The 19813-nt window shown below is 45.9% G+C and overlaps 2 protein-coding genes across 2 annotated transcripts in view; both read left to right on the plus strand.

Annotated features, from left to right (window-relative positions):
• ALDH1A3 (aldehyde dehydrogenase 1 family member A3) overlaps nt 1–4371 on the plus strand; it is a 34766-nt gene extending 30395 nt beyond the window's left edge. Inside the window, exons 11-13 of the mRNA XM_082321326.1 lie at nt 1413–1570; nt 2758–2832; nt 4281–4371. Coding sequence (XP_082177452.1) covers nt 1413–1570; nt 2758–2832; nt 4281–4353 — 306 coding nt within the window. The 3' untranslated portion in view covers nt 4354–4371. The remainder of the gene's footprint in view (nt 1–1412; nt 1571–2757; nt 2833–4280) is intronic.
• Nucleotides 4372–13340: 8969 nt separating this feature from the next.
• LRRK1 (leucine rich repeat kinase 1) overlaps nt 13341–19813 on the plus strand; it is a 79203-nt gene continuing 72730 nt past the window's right edge. The window contains exon 1 of the mRNA XM_082322564.1: nt 13341–13470. Within this exon, the coding sequence (XP_082178690.1) occupies nt 13404–13470 (67 nt within the window). The 5' untranslated portion in view covers nt 13341–13403. The remainder of the gene's footprint in view (nt 13471–19813) is intronic.

Raw genomic sequence — 19813 nt, forward strand, 5'->3', positions numbered from 1 at the left:
ACTTTGTAAAAAAAGGAGTTGCTTTATTGCAGAAAGGTGGGACAAGAACTCTGGGACCTGAAGCTGGTGAGGAGGGAAGGAATGGCCCCATCATGGGCCACTGAAGAACTTTTCTCAAGTAGCCTTAGCATCTGAAATAATCCCAGATTCTGTTCTCATGGTGAAATCCCCTGAGGCTGACCATTTTTTTCCTATATAAAAACATGGTTGAAGCCAGCAAAGTGCAGATCTAATACTCTGGCTTTCATTATTCATATACAGAAAAGTTGAACAAGCTGCATGTGATTAGATCCTGTGATATTCCTTTGGAATAGAAGTTAATCTACTTTTCATCATGTTCCCCAATGGAAAATAAGTAGTTGCCAAAATCTAACTGGCACTTGTATTTTATAGTTTAGCCTAGAGCTTTTTATGGGGCTGCTTACTGTTCACTCCTGGCAAAATGTTTAGATGTCTCAGATCTGCCACAGAACCTCTAAGGAACCTGGGAAAGATATCAGTCAGTCTGGACATGAGTTACATTCTAAAAATAGAGGGAATAAGAGCTGAAAATCCCATGACAGGCCTTTTTTTAATGAACTGGCTCCAAATCCCAAGTTGTGATTCATGAAGCTTACCCAGTTTCATTCATTTGCAGTTTTGTTGCAAATGCATGTTCATCCTCGGCCTAGGATCAAGGCTCCAGTTAAGTACCTGGATCTCCCAAAACAAAGACATTTAGAAACACTTGTATGAGCCTAAAGGCTGGGCAAACTGCTTAGCCTGGCCCTCAAGGTGACACCAGTGAGATGATTGTATCTCACCTGCGGTGGGGATTTATCGTACTGCAAGACCATGCAGGCCAGGAAAAAGCCCCAGCTTTGATACTGCACTTGATGAAAGACTCCATCCCAGAAGCTGGGAAGTATTGTGTATGCCGGCTGCCTTTATACTGGCAACCTGGGAAGCCAAGTTTGTGGTCAAACAGATAGATGGTAAATGCACTGCATGCAAATAAACTGCGTACAATGACAAAATCGGAGTTAAAACCAAGGAAGAAAACTTGCAATCCTTGAAATATATTAATTACTTCTTGAGTACACTCAACTTCTGAGTTCAAAAGGAGAGTTGTAAGTGGAGTGAGGATGAATCATTTGAAACTTGTCCAGATCGAACTCTGCGTACTTTGATTGTTATAGATGATCCGTTGGTTGTTGGATCTTAGCATATATTAACTACTACAGCACATCACTGTACTTCCTCTGAAGTCAGTTTAATTAGTAGTTTTTAAAAGACTCTATCAGCAACTTCTAGAAGGCTAGGATATAACGTTTTAAATATAGTATCCAAACACAGCATCTGATTCTGATTATTTCAAAATTACTATGATTAGCAAAGGCTTTCCTGTACTAATGTTTAATTGATATGTGCAGATTTTTGGGCCAGTTCAGCCAATTATGAAGTTCAAGAGTATAGAAGAGGTCATAAGAAGAGCCAACAGTACTGAGTATGGGCTTACGGCCGCAGTGTTCACAAAGAATCTGGACAGAGCGTTAACGCTGGCTTCTGCATTGCAATCGGGAACTGTCTGGTAAGCAGTGTGTGTTGGGATTTTGTTTCCTGGGAGGGGAGAGGGATGTATGATTTGGAACCACGAGTAAGTGCTGGAGGTAAGGCGTATTAGGAGTCTGCTTAATTCTTGATATTCTGCTCAGAAGCAACATCCATTCATCAAAATAAGGTAGTGAGGACCAAGACAGTCTGGCGAGAAATGGACTTTTTTCATTCAGTCGATGTAGTTCTTCATCTGGGAAACTCTGAAAATGTAGGGGTTGTAGTAAGTTCCACCAGACATGATGCCTTTCAAAATCCTGTATGTAGAAAAAGCAATTCTTATGATCTTTAGGTAGCGTCAGATGGGGTCTTAGATGCACAGATACAGTATGGACAGTAGATGGCATCACACCACTGTCAGAAAGATAAGTAGCTTTTTTTGCTGACAAAATTTCTGATTTTATATTAGAATCATTTTAAAGATGGAATCCTGATTTTTTTTCCCACTAAAGATAGGAATTTGATCTGATGTCTGATTCTGATGCATACAGAGGATTGATTTGAAGAGTTGGTGCCAGAAGAATCTGCCTCTGAGTAATATTTGCATAAAAATGGGATGTTGGGCTTTGAAGGATACATGTGCTGTACGTATGTGAAGGGGCAGTCCTTCAGCACCAAGCCATACCTGTCTCTCTTCAGTCATTTCATCTTACTGAGATGCTGAGGAAGTACCTGCATTAGCTTTTTCTACGTAGTGTCTATAGAAATGGGGCTAGCACTTTCATTTTACTGCAACACAATTGTCTAATGCAGTCTAACTTTTTTCTATACCTGGAAGTGGATGGTGGGGCCTGCTTGTGAGTGTTTAGACAGCTTTCTGAGTAAACGTGTTCACTTCAGAATGTGCTTCATTAAACTAGGGAATAGGTTGGACTATTTATTTTAAGCACGGCTTGGAGCACAGCATAAATTCCAGCTCAAGCATGAATATCTTAGCCATTAGAGGCTCTGAAGTAACATGCGGGCCAGACTGAGTACCGCTCAAATGTTTTCTGTTTCTGTAGCAAAATAAGATTTTATTGCTAAAATCTGATTTCTCAAGTGAATGAACTGTATAAAGAGAAAACTGACAAATTTCAGTCTTTTTTGTATTGTTGTTGTTGTCATCATCTTGCTTCTCCTTGCTATTGAATTGTCTGTTTACAATTGATGTTTTTATTGTAGGATCAACTGTTACAATGCGCTCTATGCACAGGCTCCTTTTGGTGGCTTTAAAATGTCAGGCAATGGCAGAGAACTGTAAGTTTTGCTCAATATTTTGTTTATACGTGGATGGTGAATGCAATAACAGTTGTGACTCTGTGAAAATACTGTTGAATTTGCTTTTAAACTATCAGGCTTGCACTACGCTGCACAGGGAGGTGCTAAGCCGGTACAGTGTGGATGTAAAGCACAGAAGTGAGAGCGTGAGCGGTGCCTTCAGGAGTACCTTCATCTGTTTTATAAGCTCTTCATAACTCCAGTTCAGTCAGTTCCCCTTGCCAGCATTTTTCCTTACTAGTTAGATTTTTAGATCAAGGGAGAAGTATGGCACCTTGGTTGGGGACACCGGTGTCCACCCCAAACCTCCTCCATCTTTATATGGCGGTATCTGGGCCTCCCTTGACTGCAGTATCATTGCTCCTAGTTGGACCTCTTCCCACCACTGGCTTTCTAATGTTGGAGGTAGAACAAGGAATGATCTCCGAGATCATTCTACCTCCCACCTTCCAAGCTTGCTACTAAATTATAGAAGGACCCTCTGTCCCTCTTCCTCAGCCTGGCCTGTTGCAGCATGGCTACAAGACATTCCAGCTCTACTAACCCAGCGATTTTTAAACCAAGGTCACCCTATAAGTTAGAGGTAGAGCTGAGAAATTGGCTTAAATTTTAATTTTCTTCTTGTATAGGAGAGAGGCAGGTTTTATTACACCGTTCATAAGATTCTTCAGAGGAATCTAATGCACCTTTTCTTTCATAAGCCAGATTTATTTCCAGGAACCATTTCCAGTAGCTGTTCTGGTGCATCTGCTGCTCTGAGACATTCAGATGCCTCACTTGCTAAGCACAGCAAATGAACGAATCCTCAAATGGGACATATATATTGAGACCTTATGGTTTACTTTGCCTCACTGCCTGGTTAATTAAAGGATGTCAGGGGTTTATCCCTTGGGCAAGGCATGGGAATAGAGCCAGTTTCCACCAACTAAGACATAATGCAGTGGTGGGGTCTGTCATCAGCACGCGTTTCTGGAGCAACTGTGCCCTCTTGATTATATGCTATCTTGTAGATAGACGCTTACTTTCAGTGAACAAGTAACTTAAATTACTGTCTAAGCCCTGATAACTGTGTTAGCGTGGATGTTTCTTCTATGGGTTCTCACAACAGCACTGGGTTTTCACTAGGCAGAGAGTCACAAGGTGTCGTCTTGTGGGTTACTGTGACCAGAAGAATTCCATGTTTCTTTTACAACAGGGTGGTGGTGTGCGTACTTATGCGCATGCCCTTGGGCATTATTAGAAGTGGTGGGCCAAATTGATAGCTGGTATAAGCCAGTTCAGATCTGGTTTTAATGGCCTGATGTCATCTACAGCAGCTGTTGATCAGTGGCTAAAACGTACTTGTGTAGAAATCTCTTATCTTAGGAAAATACACATTAACATGCTACAATTGTTTGTCCCTTTCCATCCTCTCTCTCGTTTTCCAGAGGTGAATATGCTTTGGCAGAATATACCGAAGTGAAAACAGTCACCATTAAACTCTCCCAGAAGAGTCCATGAAAACAGAAGGCCTAAAATGCTGACACTCTGAATGTGACACATGGGGGACGTGTTCAGAGCAAGGGGGAGGGGAGGGGTAGGAAGGAAAATGGAAACACCTAACTTAATTCCTCTAGAAACACTGAATCTACTGGACTCCATTTTGTCAACTGGCTCTTCGAAAACTGATTTAACTGACCCTACTGGCAGCATGGCACACACTTGTACTGTACAAGTCCCTGGCTGTACATCTGTCTGCTACCTGTGACTAAAATGCTGGTCAGTCACAGTGTTTGCAGGACATCGGCATTCAAACTGTACCCCTGAAGGACGTGGACATCAAGGGCATGTTAGAAAGACTTCTGGTACCATTAATTAGCATGGACTGTTAAACACCTTCAGAGGCATATGGGTTTCACTTGGCGTAAATGGACTTGAGTGGCAGGGCTAATACAACTTGACTGAAGTTGGCGGAGTTTGTGTGAAGACTGCAGCTGGAGTTTGGGATGGGAGTGCAAGCTTTCATGGAAGGATCTGTAAGGAAATTCTCTTTGAAAGAGCTATCTTGGTCTCTCTAAAGATACATGCATCCTCCACATCGGTGATATTCTAGCCCTGAATGAGATTTATGGGAGTTTCCTAGAGGACTCCTTTGGGGCCGGTATTTCACCCAGCAGAGCTAGACTTTAAAGTGTCCTTTGAACCTGATGTTTTGGTATGCACACATTACACATGCTGCAAATGCAAGTTACTGACTTGCTAACCCTTCTGGCTCCGAATGAGTCACAATTGTATCTCAAACCTTCACTATTAGCACTTTTCACAAGAGGATTTTGCACTGTACTTACCGTGATGACACAGAGTTGAATGCTAAGCACGTAGCATGGTAGATAACCCACAGAAAACATCCCACGCCAGTCCTTCTGTTCTGGGGGAGGGAGCAGAAGAGCTGCAAGAAGCTGTCCTGCTCTCTCTTTCTCTGTAACTTTCAGGCTGTGTGACCATCTCTTCATTTTTTGAGCCAGAGCTATTATTATGAGAGTAAAACTTACAAGCTCTTCTCACTGCTTCTTTATCCCATATGAATGTAGCTTAAAATAAATTTCTGGAAGTACAGTATGAAAAGGCAGGTGTTCCCAAGCACACACTGAGTGCTAAAGATGTGGGTGTACAAACCAGTTACCATGGAATAAGCTACGGCTGGACTTAATGTGTCAGTGGCTTCGCAGTAATTGTCCTCATGAGTGCTGTCATCTTGTGGCAAGCACAGAGTAGCTGATCCTTCACTGAGGAATGAACTGCCTGGAATTGTCTCTTGCTTACAGTTGTATAAGCATGCACATATGTGAATAGCATCTGTGGAGTGGCTGTCACGCCAGGTTCATGCTTTAGTATCTTCTGCAGTAACTTCTTTGCATGCCCAGACATGACTATGACATTAATGACAAGCCACATGCTGTCTTCAGTTCCTGGGTTCACTGCTTTCCCTCCTCCTCCTCCCGATTCTGTACTGGAGAACCACTGGCAAACGTACGGGAAGTTCCATGTCTGCAGGAGCTGTAAGTATGCAGGACTTAGTGGTGTCAGCTTGTTCGGAAGTATAGCTGGTCTCGCTGGGATTGTCCCCTGAGAGCACACCAAGAGAGGTTCCTTAGGGCATATCAACAGATCTCCACGGAGCACTGGTAAAGATTGCTGCCTGGAGTTTTCCAGATGTCAGGGCTCTAAGCAGAAATGCAGGTCTACCCTCTAGTCTCTGATGCAAGCAAGGATTTAACCGGTACATTCCTTTGCTCAGAGATATGCCCAGTCAGCAACAAGTTCTGTTGCATGAGTGGACCTTTTTTTGGAGGGGGAAGGAAGGTGGGTGGCGATAAGTATGGAAAAAGTTTGCATAAGGCTAAACTTCCTTATTAGTTAGTGAACATTGAAATTGCACTTCAACACTGCTTAACTTCTTCAGTGACATACCTCCAACAGTCGCGTGTAACCAGGTGCCTGTCCTCCCATGGATATGTGCGACAGGTAATCTCCCCGTCCAGTGAAGAAAATGTCCTCCCTTCCCCATGAAAGGCCAAATGGGAACACTGTAAATAAGTTTCTATTTTTGTAAAACACGTAGAGCGCAAACATCTTCTCAGACAAACATTTTACTTTTGCCTACTTGATGGTTTTCTAGGGCTGCAGTCAGACAGTAGGGAAGTAAGGCAAACAGTAAAAGGCTGGTTATCTTGATGTATCTCTGTATTAATTTTTGATAAACAGTGGCTGAAACTGAAATCATCTGAAATTCTTAAAATCCTAGTATTCTGGCTTTATATGTACGATATATATTTCACCTCTTTTTCTCCCCTTATCAAGTTTTTAAAAAGTCAATGTATCTCTTATTGTATAAATCAGGGTTTGACTCTACACACTGAATTTTCTAAGTTATATAACACTAGACACTAACTTTAAAATAACCCCTTAGAGGGTATATATTCTTTCATTGCACAGTAAGGCTTTCATACGAAATACTACTTTAAAAAAAAAAAGAAAAAAAAGAAGTATATTTATAAATTAGGAGACAGTTAATCTAATGTATTTTTATAGCTAAAGATACATGAAAATGCTATGTTTAAACCTCATGTATATATTTAGACTATGGGTATCTTTTTGTAATAGTTCTTGTTCCTAATAAATGTTTAACTTTGTGAAATGGTTTCTAAATGCTACATATTGATATTGCTCAGAAAGCAAGGTGGGGGAGCAGGAAACTTCTATTGACTTTACTCATTTTAACCGAGGAGTAACTTGAATGCTTTTTTATTTACACTGATTAGTGCTTTAAGATAATTCCACGTGTTAAGACCCCTTCCATCAGCAAGCAACTTCCACTCAACTCAATCCTCCTGGTTTTTATTTCACTCTGAATTTGGCCCATTGTGTCAATAAAAGTAAACACTGGAAAGGGTTACGGTTTCGTGCTTCTAAAACAAAATGGCCCTGTGTTGCTCTAGTTACAGGGGGCTCTTCCTAGAACAGCGTTGTGTCTGTTCCCCTTGATTCAGTGAGCCAGCGGTAGTCCCCACACGGAAACGTGCGCCGGGCTCACAAGAGACAACATAATTTCGAGGTACCTTTTCCACGTGGCAGAATTGAACGCAGAGTGCGTGTTTGCATGGGTGTATCTGGGGATTCGGTATCTCACAGGGGGAGCGTGAAGGAATCTGAACTTGGATTCACTTCTGCACCTTGTGAAGAATAGCCTATTTTAAAAAAGTAACGTGCCGAAGTGTGGTCAATGCTCTGCACGTAAAAGCTGGAGCATGCGTCTGTCAGCTTGCCCTTTAAGCAGTCGCTTTTATAAGTTGTGCCGTTTACAGTAAGCGGAGGGGGAAGGAGAGCAGAGCTGCAGCTGGCAGGGGCAAGCACAGCTTCTTCCAGTTCAAAGTCCGATAGATTCTTCTTGCCTTCTGAGGTGAGCCTCAAAATGGAGAATTTGAAGGGACCACGCTGCCAGATGGGGCGTCCTGCCGTGGTCTGGCTGCTTCCTAAACCCCTTTGAGACACATCCACCACTAGTATGACTCTGCTAAATGCGTTCCCATTCCTGTCTTATTTCCCTCGTCTGTAATGTAGACAGAGAGCAAGAACATACCGATACCGTTGTCTTTTAACTCTCTTCCCATCTGATGCACGTATGAGAAATACCTGTCATCTCCCCACACAGGCCAAGCCAAACTCCTTGAATTTTCCACTTGCTAACAGCATCACTCGGAAGCTTTGAGACTTTAGGAGGAGGAAGGCTGGAGATACAAAGGAGTTGTTACCATGAGTGGCATCATCAATGGAGACATAAGCCAGGGAGAGAGGGATGAGATTTGGGGGAAAAAAAAGGAGAAAAAAAAATTTAGCTTGAATGCGTGGAGGAATTCTTGCTAGGGAAAGTCTCTATCAAAATAAAGGAGAAAAGTTATTTTAGTGGGTTTTCAAACAATTGTGCTAAAAAAGCTGTAAGAAAGGTCGGGGTAAGAGCCAGGTTGTGAGGCATAAAAGACAGCAGGCTGGGTAGGAGGCGGAAAGGGTGCTAAAAACAGGTGATGCTGCTATGGCTGCAGCTAAAAGCAGATTAATGGGGACCTGAACACAGGTAAGAAAGAGCACCGGTGAAGACCCATCCTCTCTATGTCTCCATAATCGTGTCAAAGAAACACCCTAGGCAAATCTCAGGTTGCAGCAGCCATTCAGTGAATGGATATGGCTTTTTCCATCCTCCAGCGATCATCAGAGACCCACTTCTTGGTATGGACCAGGGAAGAAAAAAACCCCTCTGTATGTAATTTACAGAATCATTATGAATAACAAAGCAAAAGGCATGCAGAAATGGTCTTTTCTTAGTAGGTCCAATGGGTGGGGAAAATAAAGCAGTACCAGGCTTGTGAGAGGTTCCCGGTACCTGAACGGGTTGGTGATGGGGAAAAGCCATGTGCGACACCGGACGCCAGCTGGAGCGCGGCATGGCTCACGGCTTCCGAAGAAAGGGGGCAATCTCGCTTTGCTTTTCCAAAGAGGAGCAAACTCACGCCGAGATCCGGGGAAGGAGCGACTTTCAAAGGCAGAGATCTCGGATCAACTCTGTTCTCGGTAAGGCCAGGCCTCCGTCGCGCAGAGAGGAGGCGGGCAGCGCTGCCATGTGCGCCAGTGCCCGCCGGCTGCCCCGGCCTGGGGAGCTACGTGGCGGCTGGTCGTGAGGGCGAGGCTCTGTAGCTGAGAGAGAGGGTCCTGCTTCAGCCCCCGCACTCCCACAGCCTGCTTTTTCCTAAAAAAACCCCAAAGCCAAAGAGCTAAAGCCCACGTAGGGGCTGCCCGGGGAGCGGGCGGGCCGCGGTCACCGATGGATGAGTGCGTCCCGGCTGGGGAAGGAGCCCAGGAGCGGGGCTGCCCTGTGCCCCCCCTCAGGCTCTCCCTCCCTCCACGTCCCCCTCGGCGGGACGGGCTCCGTGCCCGGGGCTCGCCGGCGGGCAGCGGGAGCGGTCTGCCCCGGGCAGGAAGGCGAGGGGCCGTGCGAGGCCTGCGGCCCGCCACCCTCAGCCGCCCCCGGCGAGACGCAGCCCCTCGCCCTGGCCGGGGCCCCGAGAGGAGCCGGGCGGGCCCTGCGCCGGCCCGCGGGCCCGGTGGCGGAGGAGGCGCCGCGCCGCTGCCCCGCTCCTTTTCCTTCCTCCCTCCCTCCGCCTCCCGCGCCGCAGAGCGAGGCGGGCGGGCGGCCGGCGCCGGAGGCGGCGGCGGCGGAGGAGGAGGAGGCGGCGGCGGCGGCGGCGCGGGCGCAGGGACCCCGCCGGCCCCGGGACGCAGGAGGTACCGTGGCTTTGCTGCCGCTTCGGCCTGGCCGCCCCGCGGGCACCTGCCCCGCCGTGAGGGGAGGCGGCGGGGTGGGGGCTGCTGGGGCACGCCGGGGCTTTTCAGTGGAGAAAGCGGGGGGAAAAAGCTTTTTTTTTAAAAAAAAACAAAACAAAACTTTGTGGGACAGCGGGCGCGGCGGGCGCTGCCCTCCCCGGCCCCGGCAGGCGGGAGAGCGGCTGCCCCGGCCCGGCTGCCCCGGCCCGGCGGGGAGAGGAAAGACTCGAGACTCGCCCTAAGGAAAAACTCGGTTTTATGTAAGCGGGGCCGCGGGCTGGGCTGGGAGCGGTTCCCGGCGGGCTCCCTCGCCCCGACCCTGGCAGGGGTGGCTCCCCCGGCCCTGGCGGGGGCCCAGCGCGGCCCTCAGCCCCTTGGCTGAACTGGCAGGCCGGCGGCAACCAGAAAGTGATAGAAAGGCTTGTGAGACACCCCGAATCGGGGTGTAACGCCTTATTGCTCCTCAGCCGGCGGCTGTGGTGTGGGGAGAAGGGGACTGGTTTGCCGCTTTCTGCTCGGAGCTCAATGAAGGACGAAGGACGGGCGTCCCGTCGAGCTGGGGTGTCCCCAGGCGGGCATCGGGCAGGCCGTTTCGGTTCCAGGACTGGCTTCACCCTGCCTTGTGCGATGGCAGGCAGAAGAGCCCACGGCACGTTTCCATCCAGATGGTGTCGTGGGCCTCTCTAGGTCTGTGGTGATACCCGTCACGGCGCCCAGCCTCAGATGGGCTTCTCGGAAACAGCAGGTGGTTTGAGCAAAGAACTGAAGTTTTGGCAGCTTTCTTGTGAATTGGGAAACCGTGGTGTCTCTGGGTGCCTTGCTGCATTTAGGCACGATGCACGGGGTGATACCAGACGGGCTGGCAAAGTGGAGAGGAGGTGTTGGGGATGGTACAGGCACGGTCGGGTGTGCTGGGATGCTGTCTGACAGCTGGCAGTAGCAGGTCTCAGGAGAGAAACTGGGAATGTCTGAAATGGGATGTAAATCAGCATCCAGGTGTATTCTGCATGGTCCTCCTCCTTCTCAATGAGATTCTGCAGAGCCCATAGGATCCCTTTCCCTAAATCAAATTAAAACACAGTGTTTGCACGTGTTACAGTTGAGCGTATCTTGCTTAAGGTAAAAGCACTGTAGGGGTTTTTTTATTATATACACAAAGGTCCTGAAATATAGAAATACTGCTTACGTGGGTGCTGTGTGGCAGTAATAAGCATTGCTGCAGCATTTAGCATCCTTGCAGGTAAAGGGAACTGATTATCAAAACGACACTATTATTTTTCCTGAAAGTTTTTTCCTTTCACTCTATATGAGGAAAGTTTCAGCCTGGGGAGTAAGCTGAGTAGAAAGCTAAAAATGAGGAGTGGGATGGCTTTCAAGCCTCTGTGGTCCACACCAACCCCCGTTCAGTGTTTCTTGTACAGTTGCTGTGAGTGCACACGGTGTGCCCCCGTCGTAGAGCAAGGAAACGCCTCAGAAACCAGCATCTGCTAAAAAGAGCTAGTCTGTTGGCCTTTGCGTGGGGAAGTATTTATTCTTACTGTAGCTGCTCAGTGCATTTATAGCGAGGGTGCAGGGGAGGCAGCTGCTGGAAGCACCACGTCCCCTCCATTTTCAGAGTTAACAACCTGGACAGCTTTTGGGAGGCAGGAGAGCCTGCCCGCCACCTCTGCCTGGGGTATTGCACCCACGACATGGCAGAGATGTTGGGTCCCAGCGCAGCAGCCGTGCCTGCCAGCGTGGCCGAGGGAAGCTTGGTCCAGGAGCCGAGCTGACTCCGGTGGGAACTCGGCACGTTCCAGGGCAGAATCCGGTCCTCCACCAACACACCCACGGTTTGTGGGCTGGATCTGGGCTTAAGGACCACTTGCACCTCAGCCTCCTGCAGCAGCCTACAGCCTCCCCTCCTCCTGTGGGTGAAAGCTGCCAAATTCAGCCTCGTACATGTGCCCAACTGCTGCTGCATTGGGGTGCCAGAGCTGCCAGGGCCTGACCTGGGAGATGAGCTGTGATGCAGAGGGAGGGGTAGATGCTCGGCAGCTCAGGCATCTGCATCCATCTGGAGCTGTAGCCACCCTGCTGCAAAGGAGGTGTTTAGCTGTGGGATGTGTGTGAAAGACATGTAGCCTGGCCCAGGTCTCTCAGTCCATATCATTATTTGCCATATGGCACCCAGATTATTTTTCCCACCTCTGAAAAACACCAAAGAACCAAACCGCGATCTGTGGCAGCACCCAACACCCGGATTGCAGGGCACAGGGGCGCACGTAGCACTTGGGGTGTGAGTTTGGGTTCCTGCTGCCAGGCACCACAAAGTAGGGGACATCAGAAGCTGAGTTTTGCTCTAAGTGCACCTAAAATGCAATTATTTGCCTAGAAACAACTGATGTAGCATGCAGTGATTTTTAACATTGCCGGCTGGTGGTTAAAACCCTATGTAACAAGGGAGGAGCAGAAAGCTTCCTGGAAGTGGTGATGGATCAGTGTATTTTTGTATTCTCCTTGGCCTTTGATCCCAACTCGGGAAGCCAACTCTGCTCAGGGAGAGTTAGGGATATTCCTGGGTCTTGCTGGCCGAAGTGGGAGGTGGGTTACCTGCTTTGCTGAATTCGAGCCTCCAATCAAAACTTCAGCATCACGCACCAGACGTGAGTAAAACTAATAAGAGTCAAAGGTGGGGGGCATCATGTTACATCTGAGAGGCGTTTACTGACCGAAACTGAAAACAGAAAATGAAGGAGCGCTGATGCTGGTTGGGCACACACTGCAAATTCACCCGTAGCTTTAACCTCTGTGGAAGATGCATTAAAAGAGAGAAAATTACAGGTGTGCAGCTTTGGAGAGGTAAGGAGTTGGAAATGCTCTAGGAGTCTGAGCTGTGCAGTTTTCTGCTGGCTGTTATGCAAGATGGTTCAGAAGAAGCCAACCTTTAAGAGCTACGAAAGGTCTGATTTGCCTCCCTGAACATGTTTGAAGAAGCCTGACGCTTCTGGGGTGGTAGAGTTCTCTAAAAGGACTGGGCAAAGGGGGAAGGAGCTGGTGCATTTCTCTTAGCCCTCTTTCCTTTTCTGCAGAGGATTGTCTCAGTAACCACATCAGTATTTTTCAGTTTCTCACAGTGGAGACTTACAAGAGCCACAGTCGTCTTTGTGGATGGGAAAGGTTTTGAGGTTGCATTTAGGATTTTTCCAGCTGCACTGCATGGTTTCAATGCTCTGCCTTGACACTAACTTGTGGAGAGTCTGAAACTGCAGCTGTGACCCCTGCCCGCCCCCGACACCCTCTGCCCAAAGACTGAGCGGCTTTGGTGGAGAAAAATTGGGAACATTATATTTTCTATAGTGGAGACATTGTTAGTCTCCTCTGTTAATTCATGTTGTGCTCTTAACAAAGCTATTATGAAAACAATTGTATTAATATTTGCATAGGATGGTGAGCACCTTTCTGCAAAGTAATATTCAGACAGCCTTGTTAGAATGCAGAGGAACAAGCATCTTGCAATTTCAATACTAGAACGATTAATTTCGTTTACTATTTATTTTTAAACAGGGTAAAGGATGTTTCTTCGGGATGGTGCTTAGCAGCAGTCGCTCTGCTCCTGCATTTACTTGATGGAGATCATTCAGCTTTGACAACACTATTCAATTTTAAGTGCTGCAGAAAGTTCGTCTGTTGGATCTTCACATCTGTGACCCAGAATGTACTGGTGTGTGGGAACTGAGGAATCCGCTATTTGCAGAGAGAGCAACATGGATCCACAAAATGGTAAATAGGATGATTTCTTTTCTTTCCTGTTCAGACTGGGAGTGAAAGGTTTTAAGAGAACTCAGTAGCCAGCTGCCACTGAGTTCTGATGAAATTTAAGTATTTGAAAGATCTTACAGTGATTTGAGCCCTAATCTTTGGAAATCTACAGTATAGAACAAGGAATTTTACTTGCAAGGAGAATGACGTTGAACTACTCAGGTGGTAAGAATAGCATTCCTCTGAAGACTGATTTTCTCCAAAGGCCTACGGAATTAGTCAATATATGTATCACGTCTCACCAGTTCCTAAATATGTTTTACAAGATCTGCGCCTTTTTAGCGTGTGAATGCAAATATGTTCCCAGCCACTGATGCAGTGTGTATTCAGGGTATGAAAGCTGCTAAAATCAGAGCGTCGTTTCTCAGGCTGAGCAGATATTAACCTGCTCCAGTTTTACTGTTATCTTTGATTCAGTGGCTTGCAGTGATTTATTGTTGGGCTAGATTAGAAGGTCTGCGTTTATGTCATGTAATAAATCCATAGGTGGAAATTTCTCTTTCAGAAGGGTCATATGCTTCAGGTTGCTTCCTGTTAATTTTTTTCTGAACAGCCAAATTATTTTTGGATTATTTTTATCGCTGAAACTCTCAGCTCCTAGGCACTGCTGCATTTCTCTGAGTCAAAACCCAGTTATGTTTCTGCATCAAGAACTAGCCTTCTGGTTATTGTGTAACGGTATTCCCCCCTTGCAACGAGCAGTTCATTAGGAGGCAGCATCTGCGTTTTAAGTGTGGGATGAAGGTGTGTTTGACGCTTTGTAGTGAGTAAGCAGGCTTCAGTAGAAGCTAATGTTTTTGCAGCCTTATTTTGGATTTTATCAGCAACTATGAAGCAAAACCTGATACTTTATTCAGAGGCTGCCTTATCTTCTTTGAAGACGTTTCTCACCAGCGTCACAGGGAGCTCTGGGAACTCTTTCCTTTCTCCGTATGTATTCTGCTTATTCTGTGTTACTGATTTTTTTGGTTGTTTTTTGTTTTTGTTAATTGGCATTGTATCTTTCTATAATAACCAGGGACATTTGTTTATTGAATATTCTTAGAATTTAAGAGTTTTATCTTCTGAGTTTCTCTCTGGAAGAAATTATCTCCACTTGAATACTAAGCTATAAACCATGAGAAGAATTTTAATCTGCGCTAGTGATTCGCAAGTGTTAAGAATTGCTGAAGTTTTATTCTGCAATAGTAATTTGACAAGTTTTTCTCACTGTTTAAAGATACAATAAATAAACATATTAGTTTGTGAGTGAATAATGAAGTGAAAAAGGTATATTTTCTACGTTGTGAGTTCAGTTTTTCTTCTGAGAACATCATTGCATGTTTCTGTTATGTAAGTACATTCAGTTAAACTGTTCAACTGGAGGCATACAAATCTTACTGGTATAACTGTTCTATACTTACATGTCTGGGTTATTTTCTTTGATAAACAGTTTTGGAAGGCTGGCAAAGGGATCCTAGGAAAGCTTAAGATCCAGGACTGCCCTAGTGGATTTGCTCCTTATAAGCATACTGTACATGTTTAAACTCATTTTTATTTCGGGATTGTTTGAGTTCTGCCAAGAATAATTGTCATTAGCTAGCTGGTCCACTCCCTAAGTTAGCTGGTCCTTGTTCTGCATTTGGATCCTATTACACAGCCTGAACGCAGGAACGCGGTGACTCATTCAGCCTCCACATTTGAACCTATTGTTTACGCGCATTTATTAACAATCTAGATGCAGCCTCCTGCTTCCATTCAGTGGGAACCACTGGGAAGTAGAGTGAGATCACAGATAATTAACGCCAACGACCTCATTAGTGCACACAAAGCTTGGAGTCTTTTTTTTCGGGCAGGAAGGACAGGCGTGTGGATGTGAGTGGTTTACCAAACAGCACGGTGGTGCTTGTGGCTCCGTGATGGGTCTGTTGGATCAGCGTGGCGTTACGGCCGGCACAGTGCTGGAAGCACCTTCCAGCAGGTACCATGTGCACCCGGTGCCTTGATCATTTGAAAGCCTTTAAGATTTTTAGGGCTTTTTTTTTCCTGACAGCTATACATTTGGCCAGGTCTTCATGTGGAGAATAGGCTCACAGCATCATTGACTGTAGTTAGCAAATGTAACATGATGCAAGGGCTCACCTTACTGCTCGTGTCTCCTCTGCTGTTCCTCTTGGCTGAGGCAGTGATCTGGCCTGTATCCCAGCAGGATACCCACTTACCCTGAGAGCAGGCGAGCTGTGTTTCAGCACTGGGCCCTGCCTGCCCTCTGGGGATGGTGCTGGGCTTGACTCTATGATGCTGGTGAGCACCCACTGGTCCGCAGAGAGGACTTGTCACTGGAGTGCCAAATAATGCTCCATTTTGGGTGCAGTCAGCACCTCCCTTGCCTCCTCAAACCCCGTTTCCCCTCTCCTACATTTGTTCATCTTGTCCTAATTAAAGAAAGTGAGCGGGGATACGGGGGCGGCTGCAGTCTCTCATGAAGCACAGGTTTTTTTTAAACTTGGTTAAAGAGTTCTACATAATATAGCGGAGGTGACATAATATGAATCTTGTAGGAAATACAATGGAAGCCCAATGATATCACTGTATGAATGCGTAGAACAGAATAGAGATTCATCTCCTTTCTACGGGCTGCTTGGTTTCTTTGAATCTTATGAAAATTTACAAGCTAGGATTTAATTCTCATATGAGTTTCTAGGAGACAGTTCAGCAAAGATGTAGGAAAGCAATCATTGTCTTCTGAAATGTAAGGGTACTTTTGTTAAAGAGCTTATCGCTCTCTTATTGAGGATTTTATTCAAAGTCGCAGAGCGTTCATATGCCACTTGTGTGTGTCTCAGAGGTGGAATTGGATTATCCTTCGAACACGCCAGAGGGTGTCTCTTCTCGCCTGCTAAATCTAGAAATGAGCATTGAAAAGGGGTGTTATGTTGTGATATATATAATATTACATAGTTAGGGACAATGATGCCAGTGATGGTTGTTTTATAGTTTTATAGTAGCTTTACAGATATTAACTGAATGAACTTTCACAAGTTCTTTGGAGACAAATCTGTTGTAAGCTGGTGACTTTCAACTGTCCAGGGAAGCACAGATAGATATGTGCAGTATGCCTGGAAAATAGACCTAAATATTAAAATGAGGGAGCAAACAAGTAACCAGAATATAATGACCTGAGTTGGCGTTTGGAGGGGACCAGAGGCTCTTAAAGCTGTGCTTCAGAAGTGCCATGGTGACCCTGCAGCTCACGGGGCTTTATATTTTATCAGAAAGAAACTACCCACGATGGTAGTGACCTTTGCAACCCCGTCTGGGCCGTGGCTCAGCTCAGTACTGACTCAGAGGGAAAGCTGCTGCCTGCACCGCTGCTTCCTGAATCGGAGAAAAGTCTCCACTGCAAGTAAGAGGAGTTTAAATGGAAGAGTTAAAGAGTCATTTTAACAGGAGGGACCGCTCAGGAGCTAGTGCAATTTTATATGGAAAGTTTCACAACGGATTCAATGGTGACAGCTTGAGGTTAGCTAATAGCAAATGAAACGGCTTATTCTCCTGGGACATCGCTTTGTGCATCCAGCGTCGCTCCCCTGTTTGCATGAGGCCAGGACGTTTGCAAATGTGGCCAAGGCCTTCGTCGTCGGGCGGCAGTTTGAGGAGGTGGCGAGACTGTAGGTGGAGGGATGGAAACTTTTGCAGACCCTGCCCTTGCTCTCCGTTTTGTACTTACTGGATAACGCGAGCCTTCCAGGCTGTCAGTCTGGCAGTGTGAAATCCACTTAAAAAATAAAAGTCTACAGGAAGAACCTGACCTCTTTATAGCAATAAAAGCAGGCAGAGCTCACCCGCTCCTGGGTGTGCATGTACGTGGCCTCCAGATGAGATCTTTGCTGTTGTTTCCTCATAGTTCTGCACAGTTGATTTTGTTGCCTTAAACGTGAAGGGCAGGAACTTGCATTTGGTAGTGTGAATATCTTTGCTTATAAATCTTTCCAGCTGAATAGAGGAGGAAGGGAAAATCAGTGTTGGCAGCACCACTGATATCACTTTGTTCCTCATGAAATCACCATGTAAGCTTTAAAATCTTTACATCAGCTCTGCGCGTGGGGCTAAGGCCAGCAGCTCAGTCTTGGGGGCGTGTTGACTTAGCCCCGTCCGTGGCACGTTGTGCTGTATAACCGAAAAAGTACTCGCACCCTCCGTCCTGCTTTTTCCGTCCACACAGTGGAGATGATAGTAACATTACCCTGAGTCTGCTGAGGCAGCGTGGCGGTGAGAAGGACAAGGAGAGCATCTGGGAGGTGATCTGGGCGCACAGGGCACTAGAGACCTGCAAAGTGTGTTGCTTGCTTGAAGTTCTGTATAATCAGACTAAATGAGCCTTGAAGGTTTTCTGTTTTTTTTTTTTCCCCCGCTCGTTAAGCTGCGAGTTAATTTGATTCCAAACAGCAAATTGAAAGTATTCCTACAAGCAAAAAAAAAAAAAAAAAAGGCAAAAAATAAAACAGGTGTCTTATGTGAGTTAGTCTTACTGCATAGTGCCCTGCAGAAGGAGAAGTAGGAAATGCTAGGCAGGAATAGGAAGTACCCTAGTAAAGCAGTAATAGGCTTGTATTTTTAAACATATTTAAATATATACTTCATACAGAAGTGGTGCAGTCTCACATGGGGCCAAAAGCTAATGCGGAAGGCTGCTCTGCAGCAGAAAATGCATGTGGTTAAGCCTGCTCTCCTGTGCAGACTGTAGCACAGCCATGTATTGCACCATCTCGCCGGACTGAGCCTGGATTTCCAAAAAGGGCAACGAATGCTGGGGCATTTACACTTAGGTGCCTAATTTAAGACACTCTGAACTGTTTTTCAGAGTCTGGATACTAAGCACTGTTCTTCAGACATACCCTTGGAAGATGCCCTCTGTGTTTTGAAACAGAGGCATCTAGAAGAACCATTTGCCTTTGAAAACATCTTCTTGGGCATGTGGAAAGTGGGAGTTTGGCTTGCGGGTGCTGCGTCCCTCTGGAGTCAAGGAGATATAAAGGAGCACTTAGGTCTTAGTAGTGGCAGGACCAGCTTTTTCCTGATAAATACCATCAAAGCCAGCCTGCTCTTGAACTTGAGGGCTGTAGCAAGATGGGCAGAGCTGCTGGGAGTGCCAGCGGTGTGGTGCAGACCTTGGGAAACTAATTGAGCAGAGAGTCCAACCTGAGAGCCAGTTTGATTTACAGACAGTAGTAAAACATTGATCTTTATCTGAGCTGTATCTGGCATTATCTGCTGCTATACAGCTTTATTTTTCCACCTTTCAGTTAAAAGGTATTTGTGGTGTGTTACATTAAAATGTAGCTTATGACAACTTTATCAAGAAGCCTAGAAAAAAACAAAGATAAGGTGATAAGGTAGTAAAGAAAATCCTTTGCCCTTAGGACCTGTACACAGGGACTCCTTAACGATGTGCGATTATAAGCTGGCTCTCAGGTGAGGGTTGACGCTGTGGTCATAGAATCGTTGTTCTCTGTTTCAGTGGGGAAACCCAATTGATACTGTTCACACCAACTCAGTCTTTACCAGGCCTGTAATTGATTTATTGTTTTGTCAGTGATGTTGCAGGTGATTTTATACTTGCATGAAAGAAAGTGCTATGAATTTATTTTTTTTCGTCCTCTCCAAAGCCTATGGGGGCCTTATCCAAAACCCATTAAAGACTTTGCACTGACATAACAGGCTTGGGATCAGATCTTCAGGGATCCTTACAGCATTAAGTCTGAGGTTTGTTTTGTTTTTCATTTCTCTGATCGATAAAGGGGCTGCCAGGGCTCTGCTTGGCAGAAGGCAGCTAGCTGGGAGGAAATGTTTGCATTGCAGATGAGCGTGTGGGGGATGGATTTTATACCATTCAGCTCCCAGTCTGCTATGCAGGTGAAGTCTGTCTCTTAATAGGTTCTGTTTCGGATTTTACATCAAATTAGACTGATATTTAATTCCTTTCCTTAATCCAAGTCTGTGTGCTCATTAGTGGGTCAGCAATTGCTTATTTGCGTGATTATGTATCACCACAGCAGCAGCCCTTTTATGTAAGCTGCTGAGAGTTTCACAACAGAAGTGTGTCCATGCTTTGAATTTGTGCCTTGCTCTTATTTAGAGGGAGGACTTAGAAAAGAAGTCTTTAAGTATTAGGGAAGGCCCTTAACCTTCAAAAAGCCCTCCTGCAGTCAGAGGGGCTCTGGGGGTCGGCACTTTCTGGTTTAAAAAAAAAAAAATAAAAGTGTGCTTTCAGAAATTACAAACTGCCCTTAAATTGTGAACAGCTACAGGCAGGCAAACTCGG

The sequence above is a fragment of the Platalea leucorodia genome (genome assembly GCF_965183815.1).
Source record: "Platalea leucorodia genome assembly, chromosome: 9".
Lineage (NCBI taxonomy): Eukaryota > Metazoa > Chordata > Aves > Pelecaniformes > Threskiornithidae > Platalea > Platalea leucorodia.